The 15,686-nt window shown below is 44.0% G+C and overlaps 2 protein-coding genes and 1 long non-coding RNA gene across 3 annotated transcripts; 2 read left to right on the top strand and 1 right to left on the bottom strand.

Moving 5' to 3' along the window:
* Positions 1-6: 6 nt before the first annotated feature.
* On the top strand, positions 7-3,501 carry GPR75 (G protein-coupled receptor 75). Its single transcript, XM_035323158.1, has one exon. It carries the CDS (start codon positions 94-96, stop codon positions 1,717-1,719), a length of 1,626 nt encoding a protein of 541 aa, XP_035179049.1. The 5' UTR covers positions 7-93; the 3' UTR covers positions 1,720-3,501.
* A 2,349-nt stretch (positions 3,502-5,850) lies between these two features.
* Positions 5,851-9,765, bottom strand: LOC118165202 (toll-like receptor 2). The gene is made up of 2 exons (XM_035323143.1): positions 9,460-9,765; positions 5,851-8,515 (listed from the first exon to the last, which is right to left on the bottom strand). The coding sequence occupies exons 1-2, from the start codon at positions 9,579-9,581 to the stop codon at positions 5,917-5,919; spliced, it is 2,721 nt and encodes a 906-aa protein (XP_035179034.1). The 5' UTR covers positions 9,582-9,765; the 3' UTR covers positions 5,851-5,916.
* On the top strand, positions 9,352-14,486 carry LOC118165209. The gene is made up of 3 exons (XR_004749912.1): positions 9,352-9,482; positions 13,198-13,313; positions 14,244-14,486. It is a non-coding gene; the product is annotated as an uncharacterized LOC118165209 (long non-coding RNA).
* The last annotated feature ends 1,200 nt before the right edge of the window (positions 14,487-15,686 follow it).

The raw sequence follows: 15,686 nt of genomic DNA, 5'->3' as shown, positions 1-15,686 counted from the left end.
CGGCGCCTGGCCGCGGGCAGCCCTGAGGGAGCGGCGGCGGCGGGCGGCCCCCGCCATGGGCCCGCCTCGGCCGCGGTGAGGCGGCGGGCGGAGATGAACGCGTCGGGGCGGCTGCCGGCGGGGGGCGAGGAGGAGCCCCCCGGCGCCGCGCTGCTGCCGCTGGGCGGGAACGGCAGCGCCGCCGGGGGGCTGCGGGAGGGCACCCACACGGCCACCCTGGCGGCCTGCGCCTCGCTGCTGGCCCTCGTCTTCTGCCTGGGATCCTACGGCAACCTCATCGTCTTCTTGTCCTTCTTCGACCCGGCCCTCAGGAAATTCAGGACCAACTTCGACTTCATGATCCTCAACCTCTCCTTCTGCGACCTCTTCATCTGCGGGGTGGCCGCCCCCATGTTTGCCTTCGTCCTCTTCTTCGACTCGGCCCGAGGCGCCCCGGGCACCTTCTGCTTCGCCTTCCACCTCACCAGCTCTGGCTTCATCATCATGTCGCTCAAGACGGTGGCGGTCATTGCCCTGCACCGGCTGCGCATGGTCCTGGGGAAGCAGCCACACCGCGCCGCCTCCTTCCCCTGCACCCTGCTCCTCACTCTGCTCCTGTGGGCCACCAGCTTCACCCTGGCCACCCTGGCCACCTTGAAAACCCGCGGCTCCCGTCTCTGCCTGCCCATGTCCAGCTTCGCCAGCGGGGAGGGGAAGATCATCCTCTACCTCTATGTCACTGACTTCATCTGCTGCGTGGCCGTGGTGTCTGTCTCCTACGTCATGATTGCCCAGGCCCTGCGGAGGAACGCCCAGGTGAGGAAGTGCCCGCCTGTGGTGGCCATGGACACCTCCAGACCCCAGCCCTTCGTGGGGCCCCCTGCCGCCGGGGCTGAGGAGGGCGTGCAGAGCGCCTTGCCTGCCTTGTACAGGAACCAGAGCTCCAGCAAGCCACAACACATCCAGACGCATGGCTACACCAAGCACCTTGGCCTGCCTCCAGTCCCTGCCACCAGCCGACTCCAGCTTGTGTCAGCAATCAACCTGTCTGCAGCCAAAGACTCTAGAGCAGTGGTGACGTGCGTCGTCATTGTGCTTTCTGTCTTGGTGTGCTGCCTGCCCCTGGGCATCTCTTTGGTGCAGGACATGCTGTCCAGCAGCGGGGGCTTTGTGCTCTACCAGTTTGAGCTGTGTGGATTTACCCTAATTTTTTTCAAATCTGGATTAAATCCTTTTATATATTCCCGCAACAGCGCTGGACTTCGGAGACGAGTCCTCTGGTGCCTGCAGTACCTAGCCCTTGTCTTTTTCTGCTGCAAGCAGAAGACAAGGCTTCAAGCCATGGGCAAAGGCAGCCTGGAAGTCAATAGGAATAAGTCATCCCACCATGAGACCAATTCAGCGTACATGTTGTCTCCAAAACCTCAGAAAAAGCTTGTGGATCAAGCCTGTGGTCCTAGTCATTCCAAGGAAAGCGTGCTGAGTCCCAAGGCATCTTTTGGGCATCAGCACTATGCACAGAGCAGCTCAACCCCCATGAACACCCGAATTGAGCCCTATTACAGTATCTATAACAGCAGCCCTTCCCAGGAAGTGAGCACCCCAAATAGCTTACAGCCAGTGAACTCAACTTTTGGATTTACCAAATCCTATGTTGCCATGCATTATCACACCACCAATGATTTGGTGCGAGACTATGACAGTGCTTCGACCAAGCAGATACCGGTACCCTCAGTGTAACCTTGAGAAAGCAGTTCTGATTCTGATCTAGCTGGTTTAGTGGGTCCCCATCTTTGCTTTTGGTAATGATTATTCTAAACACAGTGATACTGTGTTGCTCTACTGCTGCCAATTTAAAAAAAAAAAAAAAAAAAAAAGGCAACAACAACACTAGTGTTAATATCCAACTATTTGCATTCAAAGTGAATGCTAGGGTATTACTTCTATGCTGTTTTCTTGAATTTCTGTGGCAAGTCAGAGAGGGCAGTATTTTAGATTTGTATTTGGAATCATTAAACGAGGATGTTTATTACTAAAGTTTACCAATGGACACGTTAAAAAGATGTTAATGCTATAACTATGTGATTTGCTACGTTATGAGACAAAATATCTCAGAGTACAATTGGAGGCTGTGCCAGAAGTATTATCTGTTAAATTGCATACTTGCCATATTTTCAAACAGGAAGAATTGGGAGGATACTTGGTATTTTAATACTTAGCTTTAAACTTGCGTTTGCAGAAAGTTGGAAGAATTGGTGGTATTTAGTTGTAGCAAGTGTCAGTAATAACGAAATTTCCATGAATTTCAGCTGAAGTTTAGGATTTCAGCCTTTCAGCTTTCCAAAGCAGGACGAGGCATTTTACAAACAGCAGTATGCTGCCACTGGGGAGTGAATTTTGAGAAGTGTCATGGTACCATAATGAACCTCTGAAGTGTGTGTATATATATGTTAATTTCTGCTGTACATTTATTTTAAGGATTGGTGCCATTATGTATCCCAAAATAATATATTTGGAGAAGTATTTTTCACTTTCTAGAAATAACTGTCCAATACCAATTACGTGTTTTATTGAGGATAAATACAAGCATTGCAATATTATAATACTGACACCTTTTAATAATGCACTTACCTTTGGAGTATTCTAATTCATAAACTTACACGAAGAGTAGTGTTGCTGGTTGTGTTTTCGTCTGACTACTTAAGGAAGTAGGAAGGAATTTCCTACTTAAGCAGGAAATGGAGAGATGCAGCTGTGATACTGGTAACAGGTAAAACTGACAGCTGTTAACAACATTTTTTGAAACATTATGACCAAGTAACAAGACAACTACAAGTTTTTGAGATGTTCTTGGAAAGACTACCATCAATTTGATTTAAAGACTACTGACGTGTCTACTCATACACTTTATCTAGTGGTTGACAGTGAGCAAATAACAGAAGTTAAATATTTTTTATAAATTCAACCACTTGTGTTGTTTAATGTGTTGTGGAAATTCCATATGAAACTGAATGATCTGGAGGCATTTAAATTCTTGACAATTCCTGCTTTAAGTGGCCAGATCTTTTCAAAGCAAGTAATCACCTTTCAGCTTCTATTGACTTCAGCAAAGCCTTAGTATCTCCAGAATAATTGTGCCACAGACTTTTGGTGCCTCGTGATAGGAAAATGCCACATCTTTAACAAAATGATAGTGATGGAAAGATGACTTGTTACTTTAGAAACAACATTTGCATCATTGCCGTGTGTAAGTTGTTGGTTTAGGCTATTTGTTGACTAAACAATTTTCAAGATTTTCCTGGAAGACTATTACATTATGAACACTGTTCTTTAACACTCTGAATTTTAATTAATTTTGAATAATTCAAGACAGCTTTATTGCAATAAAATGTTCTGAACAACTTTCTAATACAAATGTAAAATTGAAATTATTTCAATAAGTCTTTTCTCTCTGCCCAGATATTTTTCTCTATAAACTAATAACATGGTTCTTGCTAAAGTAATTACAAAAGATAACTAAAAGATCTGTCTTTTTTTTTTTTTTTAATTATTATTTGTTTGTTTGTTTTGTTTTGTTTTCCTTTTGTCTTTGCATTTGTCTTCAGTACAGAGCCTCCTAATCTGGGGGAAAAAATATGTGGAATTTGTTTCCTTAACAGAAATCACAATTTCAGATTGGAAAGAGTATAGAGCAGGGCCTCAGGAGTGGTTGCGAGGTGGGCTCTTGTACATACCTTGTGGGAGTTAAAGATGTGCGTTAGGACTGGTTTTGACATATTAAGCAGTTTTTGAGTTTGCAGCATGTGTGCCCAATTCCGTACTGTGCATTTGTTTTGGATCACATGAACTTCATCACAAGACAGAAAAATCCTCCTTACCTTACTCACAAAAGTAATTTGTGTTGAGTACTCATGTGGGAATTAAGGGAAGAAGGTACAGCTTTAGGATAGGAGGTTTTACTGCTTTTATGTGATGTGAAATTAGGACAAAAGAAATGAAGCTCCTCAAAAACAGTTCATAATATTGTTCTTCTGTTTAGCCCCTCTTGTCAGTTGTGCCTTTTAAACAACCAACGTGGTAATAAGTTTATAGTGTCAGATAGGAAAGTGTAACAACTTCAATCTGTGGTAGGAACGATATCCGATTAATTTTTCAATTCTCTTTAGTAACTTCTGGGAGAGATTAATGAATGTAGTAAAAAGGAGTGATTTGATTTTGAAAATAGGTAGCCATGACTTCTTTGAAGTATAATCTAAACCCAAGTAATCATTTAGATGATAAAAATTACTTGCTTTAGACTCTTCTGTGGTGTATCTTTTCTTTTTTCCCTTTATTCCCTTTGTAGTATTAGTACCATCTTCTGCTGAGCACAGAGCCAGTATAGCATAAAACATGACTGCGAAGTGTGAAGTTAAAACATAAAAAGGCAATTAATTGGAAGCAACAGAGTGCTGGAAAAAGATGTGTATGGAAAGAGAGACTGAAAAGAGAGGAGATGTGTAAGAGAGTAAGTAACGTAAGTATCTGAACACTGAACAGTTTAGAAAAAGTAGGTCTGTAGTTAGGGCGAGCCATACACAAGCAAGAAAGTATCTCAGGAATATGAAAGTAGAAAATTCTAAGACTGATAATGCGCTGCACTTTTCTTGCTGCCTGTATGTATGCTATGGACCTCCTTGCTGCAGAACTGATAAGAAAAAAGGAGGAAGGTTTAACAGGAACTTCATGTGCGTAGTACGACTATCCAGGAACCTGATAGTTAATGCCAACACTGTTTAGAATGGATATGAAATGTTTACTCCAGGAATTAAAGCATTCTTGATTTGTGGGGTTAGGGTGAAGCCATCGTGGTGGAATAAGTTTTCTAATATACATTTTCAGTGCATTTTTCAGCATCTTCTGAAGTCACTGGTGTTGGCCACTGTCACACATGTGGTACTAGACCAAGTAAAGATAAGTTATTTGGATTTGCTCATCTTATGAATGAATCCAGGTTGTGGTACAGTGAATGATTTATTCTCATCTGATACTTATTTACTGTCGTGGTTTGTTGATTTCACTTCAATGTAGGAGTTAGATCAGCTGATTTTTTTTTTTTTTTTCCAAATAAAAGTTAAGTAGCAGTTGGTGACTATGCAGAGACAGCACTGATTCCATTTGAAATGGATTAGGCTGGTTGTGTCAAGTGAAACTTTCTTAAATCTAAGTATTGTACAGATATTTTTTGCTTATTGTTCAGAGGTTTGCGATAACAACATTTAAATAAAGCACACATCAGTTATTTAACAGTAGAGACTGACACACTCAGCTAGCTCTTTCTTGATCATCTGGTTGTATATGTTAATCTGCAATTATAAAGGATTTGTGTCTGTCCTCTTCCACCATGTAAGCAAATGGTACGGCACTGTGGATTTGCATCTCTTGGATGGCTACATTAAGTCTTTAATCTTTTCTTGCTAAACCACAGATGGGAAGTTTTACCTGTCTACTACTGTAGTTCGTGTCTTTCTTGTACGTAGACGTAGTGTGCTCTATATCTGAAGCTGTACTAGAACAGAATCTGAACTACGTCCTTGTCTTTGAATGTCACCACTTTTCATTATTTCTGCAATAATCTCCAAAAGATATTTAGGATATGTAGCGTTACTTAAGCTGTTCTTCCTTTCAGGTGACATCCACAACATTTTAAGAAATGCTAGAAATAGCTGAAGAAAATCAAACAAGCAGAAGTGAAAGGCTCTTCATCAGTGCTTTGGATAATGGATTATTTTTTCAGGCTGAATAATGTGCTCCCTACAAAACTGTTAGTAACCTCCCATGGGATTGATCAGAGACATACCCCAGCTACAACACAGCAGGCTTTGCAGAATGTAATCACAGAAACACTTTTATTTGACTGCAGGCTTTCCAGGCACAATCTTTACAAGTTCTTGTATCTCATTCCATCTCATACATGTCTTGAGTGGATCCGTTTTCTGCTCTCACAAGAAATGGTTCATTTGTTGTTTTTAGGACAGCTGCTAGCTGATGCCAGAAAAGTTTCTGTTTGTGTTCTTCAGGGCTCCATTTTAAGTAGGTTTTTCTTTTCAGTAGTTTTCTGAGTTTGCTGAACTTCTGTGGCACGCTGTTGGGTGGGAGGTCTTCCAGCACGATCATAATGAGGGAATCCTGATTTTCATTCAGAACCCAGTGTTCAGTAAAATACAGCTCATACTGACACCAGCAGCTGTTTACAAAACTGGGAGAGAGAATAAAAAGGACTTTATGGCTGTTCTCTATGCAGTAAAAAATGTTGCCAAGGACAGGATGTCCTGGTTTGAAATCTCTCTCGTGATAGCATATTTTGAATCCGTCAGTTTCCAGTCTTTCCAGGAGATTCTCTTTCATCCAATTTGCATCATGTTCACTGTATGAAATGAAGGCGTCAAAGGGCTTGTTTTCTGGCCTCTTCTTGTACTGCTTCCTCTTTGCCATACACCAGTACCAGCCCATTCTCACGTACCACAGCCCATCAAAATGCCAACATAAGCCTGTCGACACCAGAACAACCAGAACGGCAACGCAAGCTGTGATGGCCATCTGAATGCCCAGGGAGCAGCGCAGAAGTGTGAGATTACTGCCCTCCACCAACGAGCCTCGTCTGTCTGGTGGAAAGCTGCACCTGAGATTTTCTTTGCCATTTATCTGCAAGTGTGGGGTATGGATGTAGACATTTACAAACCAGTATAAGTCGCAGTTACAAAAAAAATGTTTACCTTGAACAGTCAAAATGCTCAAACTTGTTAACTGTCTGAAAGTGTCCTCCACTATGGTTGTAATGGCATTGTCGCTAATGTCCAACTCCATCAGAGAAACTGGGAGAGAGCCACGCTGTAGGAAAGAGATCTTATTCCCTGATAAATTAAAATATTTCAGCATTGGAAGAGATTTCCCAAAGTGATCAGGGAGTTCTGAAATTAGATTGTGACTACCATCCAGATTAGTGAGCAAACGAAGTTGGCTGGTGGGTTCCAGTCTGGTTATTAGGTTTCTAGAGACATTAAGGAATTCAAGTTTCCCTATGGTTTTGGTTAATGACAATACATTCAACTTATTTTTACTAATATCACATTTTGTTAAAGTCAACGGGAAGTATTCAGGGCGCATATCTGTAACCTTATTATTTTGAATATTAAATACTGTTAAGTTGGAGAGAGATTTAAAACTAGGGGGTATTATTTTAATATCACTGTTACTTATGTCGAGGTGCTGCAGGGAGATAGGTAAGTCAGGAAGCATGGAAATCCGATTGCTGCTGAGATCTAAAAAGAGTAATTCTTGCATTCTGTTGGCAAACCATTCTGGAAGTTCTACAATGGAGCAGTTGGAGATCTTCAGGTGTTTTACTTTTTCTGGAAGGCTTTCAATGGGTGTACCAGCTTGGTTTCTGACGAATGAAATTGCACTAATATGTACAGTTCCAGGGGCAAACTTTGGGGCTGTATTGCTGGGTTTTGGACGTACAGTGTATATGAAGTGATTTCCTTGAGCATACATATTTTCTAAGTTAAATAGCTTTTTAGCAAAATTTTGAGGTATTACACTTATATTTGTGAAGGACAAATCAATTACTGTGATGGCTGGAGGGAGGCATATCGTTTCCAAGTTGTTTAGGGGATTGTTGCTAATATTTACAAAAGAAAGGTTGCTGAACGGGAAGCGACAGATTGCTTCCACATCTGTATTGTCAATTGTTATGTTGTTGTAACTGGCATCAATAGACTGTACATTTCTCATTGGCAAAAACAGGATGAATAATGATAGAAGATCCATTTCCAGGTCATTGTGACTAATGTCAAGCTCCAAAACACCGTCCAGCTGAGCTTGGCAGAGGTCTGGATCTAGTTTTTCCATCAGCTCTTCCTCGGACAGTTTGCTCTTTGACAGATCAAGTGTCCCGTTTATTGGTAGTCCGCAGCGGTTAGGCCTCAATGTGGCCGTTGGAGAGACCATTGTATTCTCCTCTGCTCTTCGAAGATGCCTTGTACTTCGTCTGAGCCTCAGATTAACCTTTTGCAGGTCAGGTGGACTTCCTGAATGTGGCAGCTCTTCAGCTGATGCAGGAGGTTCCAGAGCAGCCTCTGTTGACTTTTCAGAGGCTCTGCTAGTTGCTAAGAGTTTCAGGTGAGGTGCAAGACCAGATACAAGAAGTTTCTTATCATTAAAAGATAAATTCACCGAAACAAGGCTGAGCAGAGTCTCAAATGTGCCGGGTTCAATGTCCTTAATCTGATTGTAGGAAAGGTCTAAAATTTCCAGTGCATCAAAACCTTCAAAGTCTCTCTTGGTTATTTTTTCAATTATGTTGTGTGAGAAGTTGAGAGCTCTTGCCATTCTGGGAGCTTGTGCTTCTGATACAGAAGACAGGTTTAAGTATGAGTAGTTATAAAATGGGAAGGCAGACTCAGTAGGTGTTCTCCAAGTTAGGAAGCCATTTGCTCTGCTGAATAAGAAACAAGTGAAGTAGAAATGAAGACTTCTGATAAGGATCCCCATCCTAGAGAAAATAAATTTAAAATCCATCGTTATAATATGTTCTACCTTGCATAACTGAGTATGCTTTAAATAAGAAATAAATAACTTACTAAAAAGTACAGAAATTCTTTCATTAGTTTTATCTATGAATGCCTTGTTATCTACACAAAAAAAAGAAAAAAGTATCTTGCTTTGTTGTTATTTTCAAGAGGCAATACTAAAAGACACTGTCAGAGAAAGGTTTGAAGGAGCATGCTATTCATTTCAGTTCACTGTAATGACTCTGAGCATTTTCTATTTTTTTAAAATCCCTTCCCCCCTCCCTAGATAAGTAGTAAGCGGCCTTTGTAAAACATCTTCCCATTGCATTACCTGAACTGCACTTTCATAAATGCTGCTTGAGGGTTTTATGCTTCTCGTCATGGCACACAACAACTGAGCGAGGCTGAAACCCATTCAGTCAAGTTGCGTGTTCAAGAGCAAGTGACAAGGAGCTCTGTGTAGCTGTGATCACATCCCCTGTAGCACGTGGTGCTTTGCTCTCCGCCAGGAATTGAGCGCTGAACATCTATTTAGCCTTACCTGTTTGCTCTGAAGATGAATTCCAGAGATTTGTATGTGGCACTCTGCACCAGGAGAGGTCACTGCCTGCGTACCCACTCATCCCTGAAGACTTCCCCTTGTGTGGCAGTATCACCCCTCACCTCCTTTCCTGCCCCGAGTCTCTCCTGGTAGCTTCCTGACACTGCTTCGTGCACTTCCATATCTTGTATTTGTTACAGCAAAATGCAGGTGCACACCGTTAGGTGAGCGATTTAGCTTTATCCTAATCCTTTTTGCTGTCCGCCAGATTCTCACCATTAACTGAGAGGAAGGAAGGAGAGGGAAGCCACAGACCTTCCAGCCTGTCCTCAGCCCTCAGCCCTCAGCCAGCACCAGCCCCACCAGAGCACCCTGCAGCCCTACCTTGTGCCTCCGCCGCCGTGCCGGTAAGCGAACCAATGCCTTCCAGCTTCTAAGGATGAAAGACAGCTGACAGCTACCTCATGCTCCCAGTGCCCTTCCCTGCTACCAGCCTCTGGAGCCATGCTTTTGTAGTGCCGGCAGCGGGGTGGGTCGGGCCGTGGGGGCGGCTGTCTGTTCTCCCTGTGCCCTGACTGCGGTATTTTCCCCTCCCACGGTGAGAAATCCTCCTGCTGGTGAGAGCCCGTTGCTGAGGGGAAAACGAGGTGTGGAAGTCGCTTGTTTTAAGGCTTCGAGTCTGCTGCGAGCAGTGCTGTTGCGAGAAACACTCTGTAGCCAATAACTTAGGCTCAGGCAAGGATCTCAGTGAAGTAGTAACTTTATTCTCGACTGCAATGGCGGGCGTCCCACAAGCAGGAGCGTATCTACTAGTCACATAGTCTACTAGTCACATAGTGCAGTTTATATACTTTATTTCTCGAGGACCGGGCCCCTCCCCTGTTTCCCCACTGGTAATCCAGGTTCACAGCCTATCCGATGCTTCACAGACAATGCATGGTCTTCGGTTGCAGGCCTGTTAAATTTCAATTTTCTTTTGATTTTTTTACTGCTTGAAGTGGTAATGTTTCTTCACTTATATGACTTGACTTGACACCGTGATTTTCACCTAACTGCTCTAAGGAGTCTGATTGGCTGCATTTTCCTAAATTTTCTTATCACTGCAAGCATATCTCAATACCACAGTCCTTACCTTTAAACAATGTAACTCTGCAAAAACAACCTTTTTATTCCCACATTGTCACGAGGTAACCACTGGGCTTTTGGCCGCTTGCTACAAAGTCACAGAAAAGGTAGGGATGAGAACCATCACTGCCAGTGAGGAAGTTCTGTAATAGATACCCTACTGCACTGTTTTCAGCTTTCCTGGGTGGGGGGGGAGAAAAAGTGTCATTAGAGTTACAACTGAAAATACAAGAGCTGGTGCCACTGCTGATGGGCAACTGGAAGCTTCACTCCTGCTTGAGCAGCACAGGAAGGGGCTGAAAGCACCTGAGCACAGTGACAAAACTGATGTGCTCCCGTTACGTGAGTTGTTGTTTCCTGGCTGGTGAGATCTTCTGGGCTCTTTTAAGTGCAGAACCACTTTCAGCGTCTGAGACCTTATGTTCACAAACAGAGCAATTGTACCTCTTGTGCACTTTAGCTAGGGAAAAATAGTAGATTTTCTTAGTGTTTGTAGTGCCTTTTCAGTGCCTGAAAGTTGTGCAGTTCACTTCAGGATGTCAGCAGATGGGGAGTCAACAGAGATTGCACAAGATGTTGAGCACCGTCATCTGCTCTGCTTTTTCTGCTATTTATTTATTTATTTTAATTGTTTTTCCACTGTTTTGTACCTGCCAATGACTGGAAATTCTTACAGTAGCCCAGAGGCTCTCATGTCCAGCCCCGAGGGGCTGGAAAGCCCCATGGTTGTTTGTCTTCCCTTTCTAGTCAGACTTGGCATTTTCCTGCCCCATCAGGTTCTGGGAACTGCCCTGAAGTCATGCCTTCTTCAGACAGATCTTAGCTTGCTTTAGCAGAAAAGACAGGAAATTAAGAGCATTTCGGACATGTCGGGAGGCATTCTTGAGGCAACTCCCTGTAGCTATTTCTCCCCAAAGAGTCTTTCTTCCTTTATCTAAATACAGCCATGCTCTTTTTGAAACTCAGTCCATAGTTGCATCTTTGAGAAAACAGACGAGCCATATTTCTAGCACAGGGCTGTCCAAACTGCTTCAGCTGGCCAAGAAAGTAAATCACAGTTGGAAATAACGAACTTAAAAAAATTATTTGACTATTTTTTTGGTGCAAGGATAATTATTCTACCAACATGTTGTGTTGGCATTATTCTAACATTTGTTTCACCCAGCATTTCTTTTTTTTTAAAAAAAAAAAAAATCTTTAAGACAATCTTATTTTAAGGATTGTGGAGGAACAGCAGCACACAAGAAAGCCAAAAGCCTTTTGTGAGTGGGTAGGAAAAAACAAACAACATAGAATCATAGAATCATAGAATCATAGAATATCCTGAGTTGGAAGGGACCCTTAAGGATCATCAAGTCCAACTCTTGACACCGCACAGGTCTACCCAAAAGTTCAGACCATGTGACTAAGTGCACAGTCCAATCTCTTCTTAAATTCAGACAGGCTCGGTGCAGTGACAACTTCCCTGGGGAGCCTGTTCCAGTGTGCAACCACCCTCTCTGTGAAGAACCCCCTCCTGATGTCAAGCCTAAATTTCCCCTGCCTCAGCTTAACCCCGTTCCCGCGGGTCCTGTCACTGGTGTTAATGGAGAAAAGGTCTCCTGCCTCTCGACACCCCCTTACGAGGAAGTTGTAGACTGTGATGAGGTCTCCTCTCAGCCTCCTCTTCTCCAGGCTGAACAGGCCCAGTGACCTCAGCTGTTCTTCGTACGTCTTCCCCTCCAGGCCTTTCACCATCTTCGTAGCCCTCCTCTGGACACTCTCCAGCAGTTTCATGTCCTTTTTATACTGTGGTGCCCAGAACTGCACACAGTACTCGAGGTGAGGCCGCACCAGCGCAGAGTAGAGCGGGACAATCACCTCCCTTGACCTACTAGCGATGCCGTTCTTGATGCACCCCAGGACACGGTTGGCCCTCCTGGCTGCCAGGGCACACTGCTGGCTCATATTCAACTTGCTGTCTACCACGACTCCCAGATCCCTCTCTTCTAGGCTGCTCTCCAGCGTCTCATCGCCCAGTCTGTACGTGCAGCCAGGGTTTCCCCGTCCCAGGTGCAGGACCCGGCACTTGCTCTTATTGAACTTCATACGGTTGGTGATCGCCCAGCTCTCCAACCTATCCAGATCCCTCTGCAAGGCCTTTCCACCCTCATTCAAGTCCACGACTCCTCCAAGTTTGGTGTCATCAGCAAACTTGCTCAAAATACCTTCTATTCCTACATCCAGATCGTTTATAAAAATATTGAAAAGTACCGGCCCTAAAATGGAGCCTTGAGGGACCCCACTAGTGACCGCCCGCCAGCCTGACGCAGCCCCATTTACCATAACATGGTTGAGAGCAGAACCAACACAGATTTAGGGAATCCAGTTGTTGATGTTAATGTTGTAAGGTTAACATTAAAATATTTGTGAGCATAGGCAGATGGATGGCAGACTAGATGAGCCTGTACAAGACCTGCTCAAATCCAGAGAGAATGAGCACCAGCCTTCAGGAGACCAACCTTCAAAGGAGCTTCTTTTATTAATGTGGGCTTAGAATTGGATGCCGGATAAAAACTGGTAAGTCGTATCGGTAGAGCTGTACAAATAGGATATCTTTTTTCACCTGGAAATGTACTCCTCTGCCTCTCTGCAGGGAGAAGGAATAATACCATTCATTTATTTACCATTTGAGAAAATTGTTTCCAAGCCTGATTGGTTTATTTTGTCCCTTCAGCCAGACGAAACTTTTCAGGGACTGTCTCGCCTTGCACACTGTGCCACTGACTGCTTTCAGCTAAATCTACCAGCTGTGCAGATGTCTTACATAAGTATTCTCTGCTTCTTCATTCAGTCTTGCAGGTAATAATTTGTGAGTTTAAGTGACAATTAAAAATTAGCTCTAAAATGAATCCCTGTTGTCTGAAGTCTAATGGCCGCTATATTTCATTAGTATCTTTGAGTGGAGATGTAATTAAAGACATAGCAATAATGATACGGCTTTTTTTTTCCCTACAGAAAATTCAAATTTCATTTCCTAATTGTCAATTACCAGGCCTTAGCAAGAAGTGAGCAGTGCTATTCTACACTGGTTTGGGTTGTGTACAAGGAATCCACCAGTTACTGACTCACAAGTGAGTTTTAAGCATTTCCATAGTGATAAGGTGGGGACAGGGGATGTTGGTAGGTGCTTGTTGTTGATGCTCATTCTTTTTGTGTGGATGAATCCTGTATTCTGGGGCATAAAATAGTTCATTCTTTGAACTGTTCTCATTGAAATAAATATCTTAGATAAGCAGCAGGTTTCACTTTCACAAACCTACTTTCCTTTTATGTAATTTCCTTTGACTAATTGCAGATTATATTGGTACCATTAGTGCAAATTTGCTGCCTGCCTTTCACATTATTTTCCACATTGCTGATTCTTAAATGAGCATGGAAACAAATGCCTCTCAGGCTGAGATGAAACCTGCATCCTATCTCAGGTATAAATCTAAACAGATTGGCACAGAAACCTGCAGAGCTCAAATTCTGCTTTGTGCTTTCTACACACCCAACAAAGCTTGTTTTTCCCCATTTTTGGTACTGAGAGGTTCCTACGTTCCAAGGCCTGCCTGGGAGAGGCTCATAGAAGGAAGTTATCCTCAATTGCACGTTTCTTCCAGGTTCAAATGTATTAAAACACAAACTAATGCTGGAATAAATTATTTCTAGCAGTATCAAATCATGATCTCTTCTGCCTTTTGTGTTTTTGTGCACATCTTTCCTCCTCCCCCTCCCATCTTGGTTCTTCTTGCCTGTATCAGATGGTAGGGAACTGTATCAGTTGGTAGGGAACATATGGGAGAGGGTCAAAAAGAAAAGTGTGTTCTTTATATTTGTGGATTTAAGTCCCCCTGTTCTCCCTGAAAAAGTCTTATGCTGTCTGCTGGACTGTTCATAACTTGTGTTATGTATTGCACTATGTAGAGGTTCCTTTTACGTAAAGACGGGGGAAAAATGTTCTCATGACTTGGAAAGTTCTCGTGGCTCATGATCTTTTTCTTTAGTTTCTGTGAGCATAGAAGAAGTGTGGAGTGGAGCAGTGCTACAGCTGGGCCTGGAGCAGACTGGCAAGACCCTCTGCTGGGTAAGGGTAAGTGACTTACTTACAGTCCAGAATGAAAGCAGTTAAACTTAGTAACGAGCATAACATATGCCATCCAGTCCCTCTTTATGGGACAGGATTGCAATGTTCCATTGAAATTGGGTGCCTCCAACTGAAAGGCATGTTCTGAAAGGCATCATGTCTAGTTAGCCAAAACTAACCAGGGGACAAAGTTCGTCAATGACCAAAAGGTAATGACCCTAGGTAAGAAGGGGGATGGGGGTGAAGCAAGGATTGTTGGAGCTGTGCCAGGGGGAACAATAGCAAGGCCGGGGAATAAGGTAATGGCCCAGCTGAAGTGCATCTACACCAATGCACGCAGCATGGGTAACAAACAGGAGGAGCTGGAAGCCATCGTGCAGCGGGCAGGCTACGACTTGGTTGCCATCACGGAAACGTGGTGGGACCAGTCTCATGACTGGAGTGCTGCGATGCCTGGCTATAGGCTCTTTAGAAGGGACAGACAGCACAGAAGGGGTGGCGGTGTGGCTCTCTATATTAGAGAGTCTTTCGATGTTGTAGAACTCGAGGCTAGGAATGACAAGATCGAGTCCCTTTGGGTTAGGATCGGCAGGGACAACAAGGCTAGTGTCCTGGTCGGGGTCTGCTATAGACCGCCGAACCAGGATGAGGAGACGGATGAGGAGTTCTACAGGCAGCTGACAGAAGTTGCGAAATCTTCAGCGCTTGTACTCGTGGGGGACTTCAACTTCCCTGACATATCCTGGAAGCACAACACAGCCCAGAGAAAGCCGTCTAGGAGGTTTCTGGAGAAAGTGGAAGATAGCTTCCTGACGCAGCTGATTAGTGAGCCTACCAGGGGTGGCGCCCCGCTAGACCTTCTCTTCACAAACAGAGAAGGACTGGTGGAGGATGTGATTGTCGGGAGCTGTCTTGGGCAGAGTGACCATGAAATGGTGGAGTTCTCTATTCTTGGCGAGGCCAGGAAGGGAACCAGTAAAACCACTGTACTGGACTTTCGGAGAGCTGACTTTGGGCTGCTCAGGACACTGGTTGGTAGAGTCCCTTGGGAGGTGGTTCTGAAGGGCAGAGGGGTCCAGGAAGGCTGGGCGCTCTTCAAGAGGCAAATCCTAATGGCGCAGGAGCGGTCTGTTCCCATGTGCCCAAAGATGAGCCAGCGGGGAAGAAGACCAGCCTGGCTGAACAGAGAACTGTGGCTTGAGCTTAGGAGAAAAAAGAGGGTTTATAATCTTTGGAAAAGTGGGCAGGCCACTAGGGAGGACTATAAGGATGTAGCGAGGCTGTGCAGGGACAAAATTAGGAAGGCCAAAGCTCATCTGGAGCTCAATCTGGCTACTGCCGTTAATGATAACAAAAAACGCTTTTATAAATACGTCAA

Source organism: Oxyura jamaicensis, chromosome 3, assembly GCF_011077185.1.
Source record: "Oxyura jamaicensis isolate SHBP4307 breed ruddy duck chromosome 3, BPBGC_Ojam_1.0, whole genome shotgun sequence".
Taxonomy (NCBI): Eukaryota; Metazoa; Chordata; class Aves; order Anseriformes; family Anatidae; genus Oxyura; species Oxyura jamaicensis.
The sequence above is the reverse complement of the archived record's forward strand: the minus strand, read 5'-3'. Positions and strand labels throughout refer to the sequence as shown.

Excerpts from the sequence above, each read along its gene's own strand:
- GPR75 (XM_035323158.1), top strand. The coding sequence starts at position 94 with ATGAACGCGTCGGGGCGGCTGCCGGCGGGGGGCGAGGAGGAGCCCCCC.
- LOC118165202 (XM_035323143.1), bottom strand. The coding sequence starts at position 9,581 with ATGGCTCCAGAGGCTGGTAGCAGGGAAGGGCACTGGGAGCATGAGGTA. Across the intron at positions 8,516-9,459 it reads CACGGCGGCGGAGGCACAAG|GATGGGGATCCTTATCAGAA; the intron begins GTAGGGCTGCAG and ends TATTTTCTCTAG.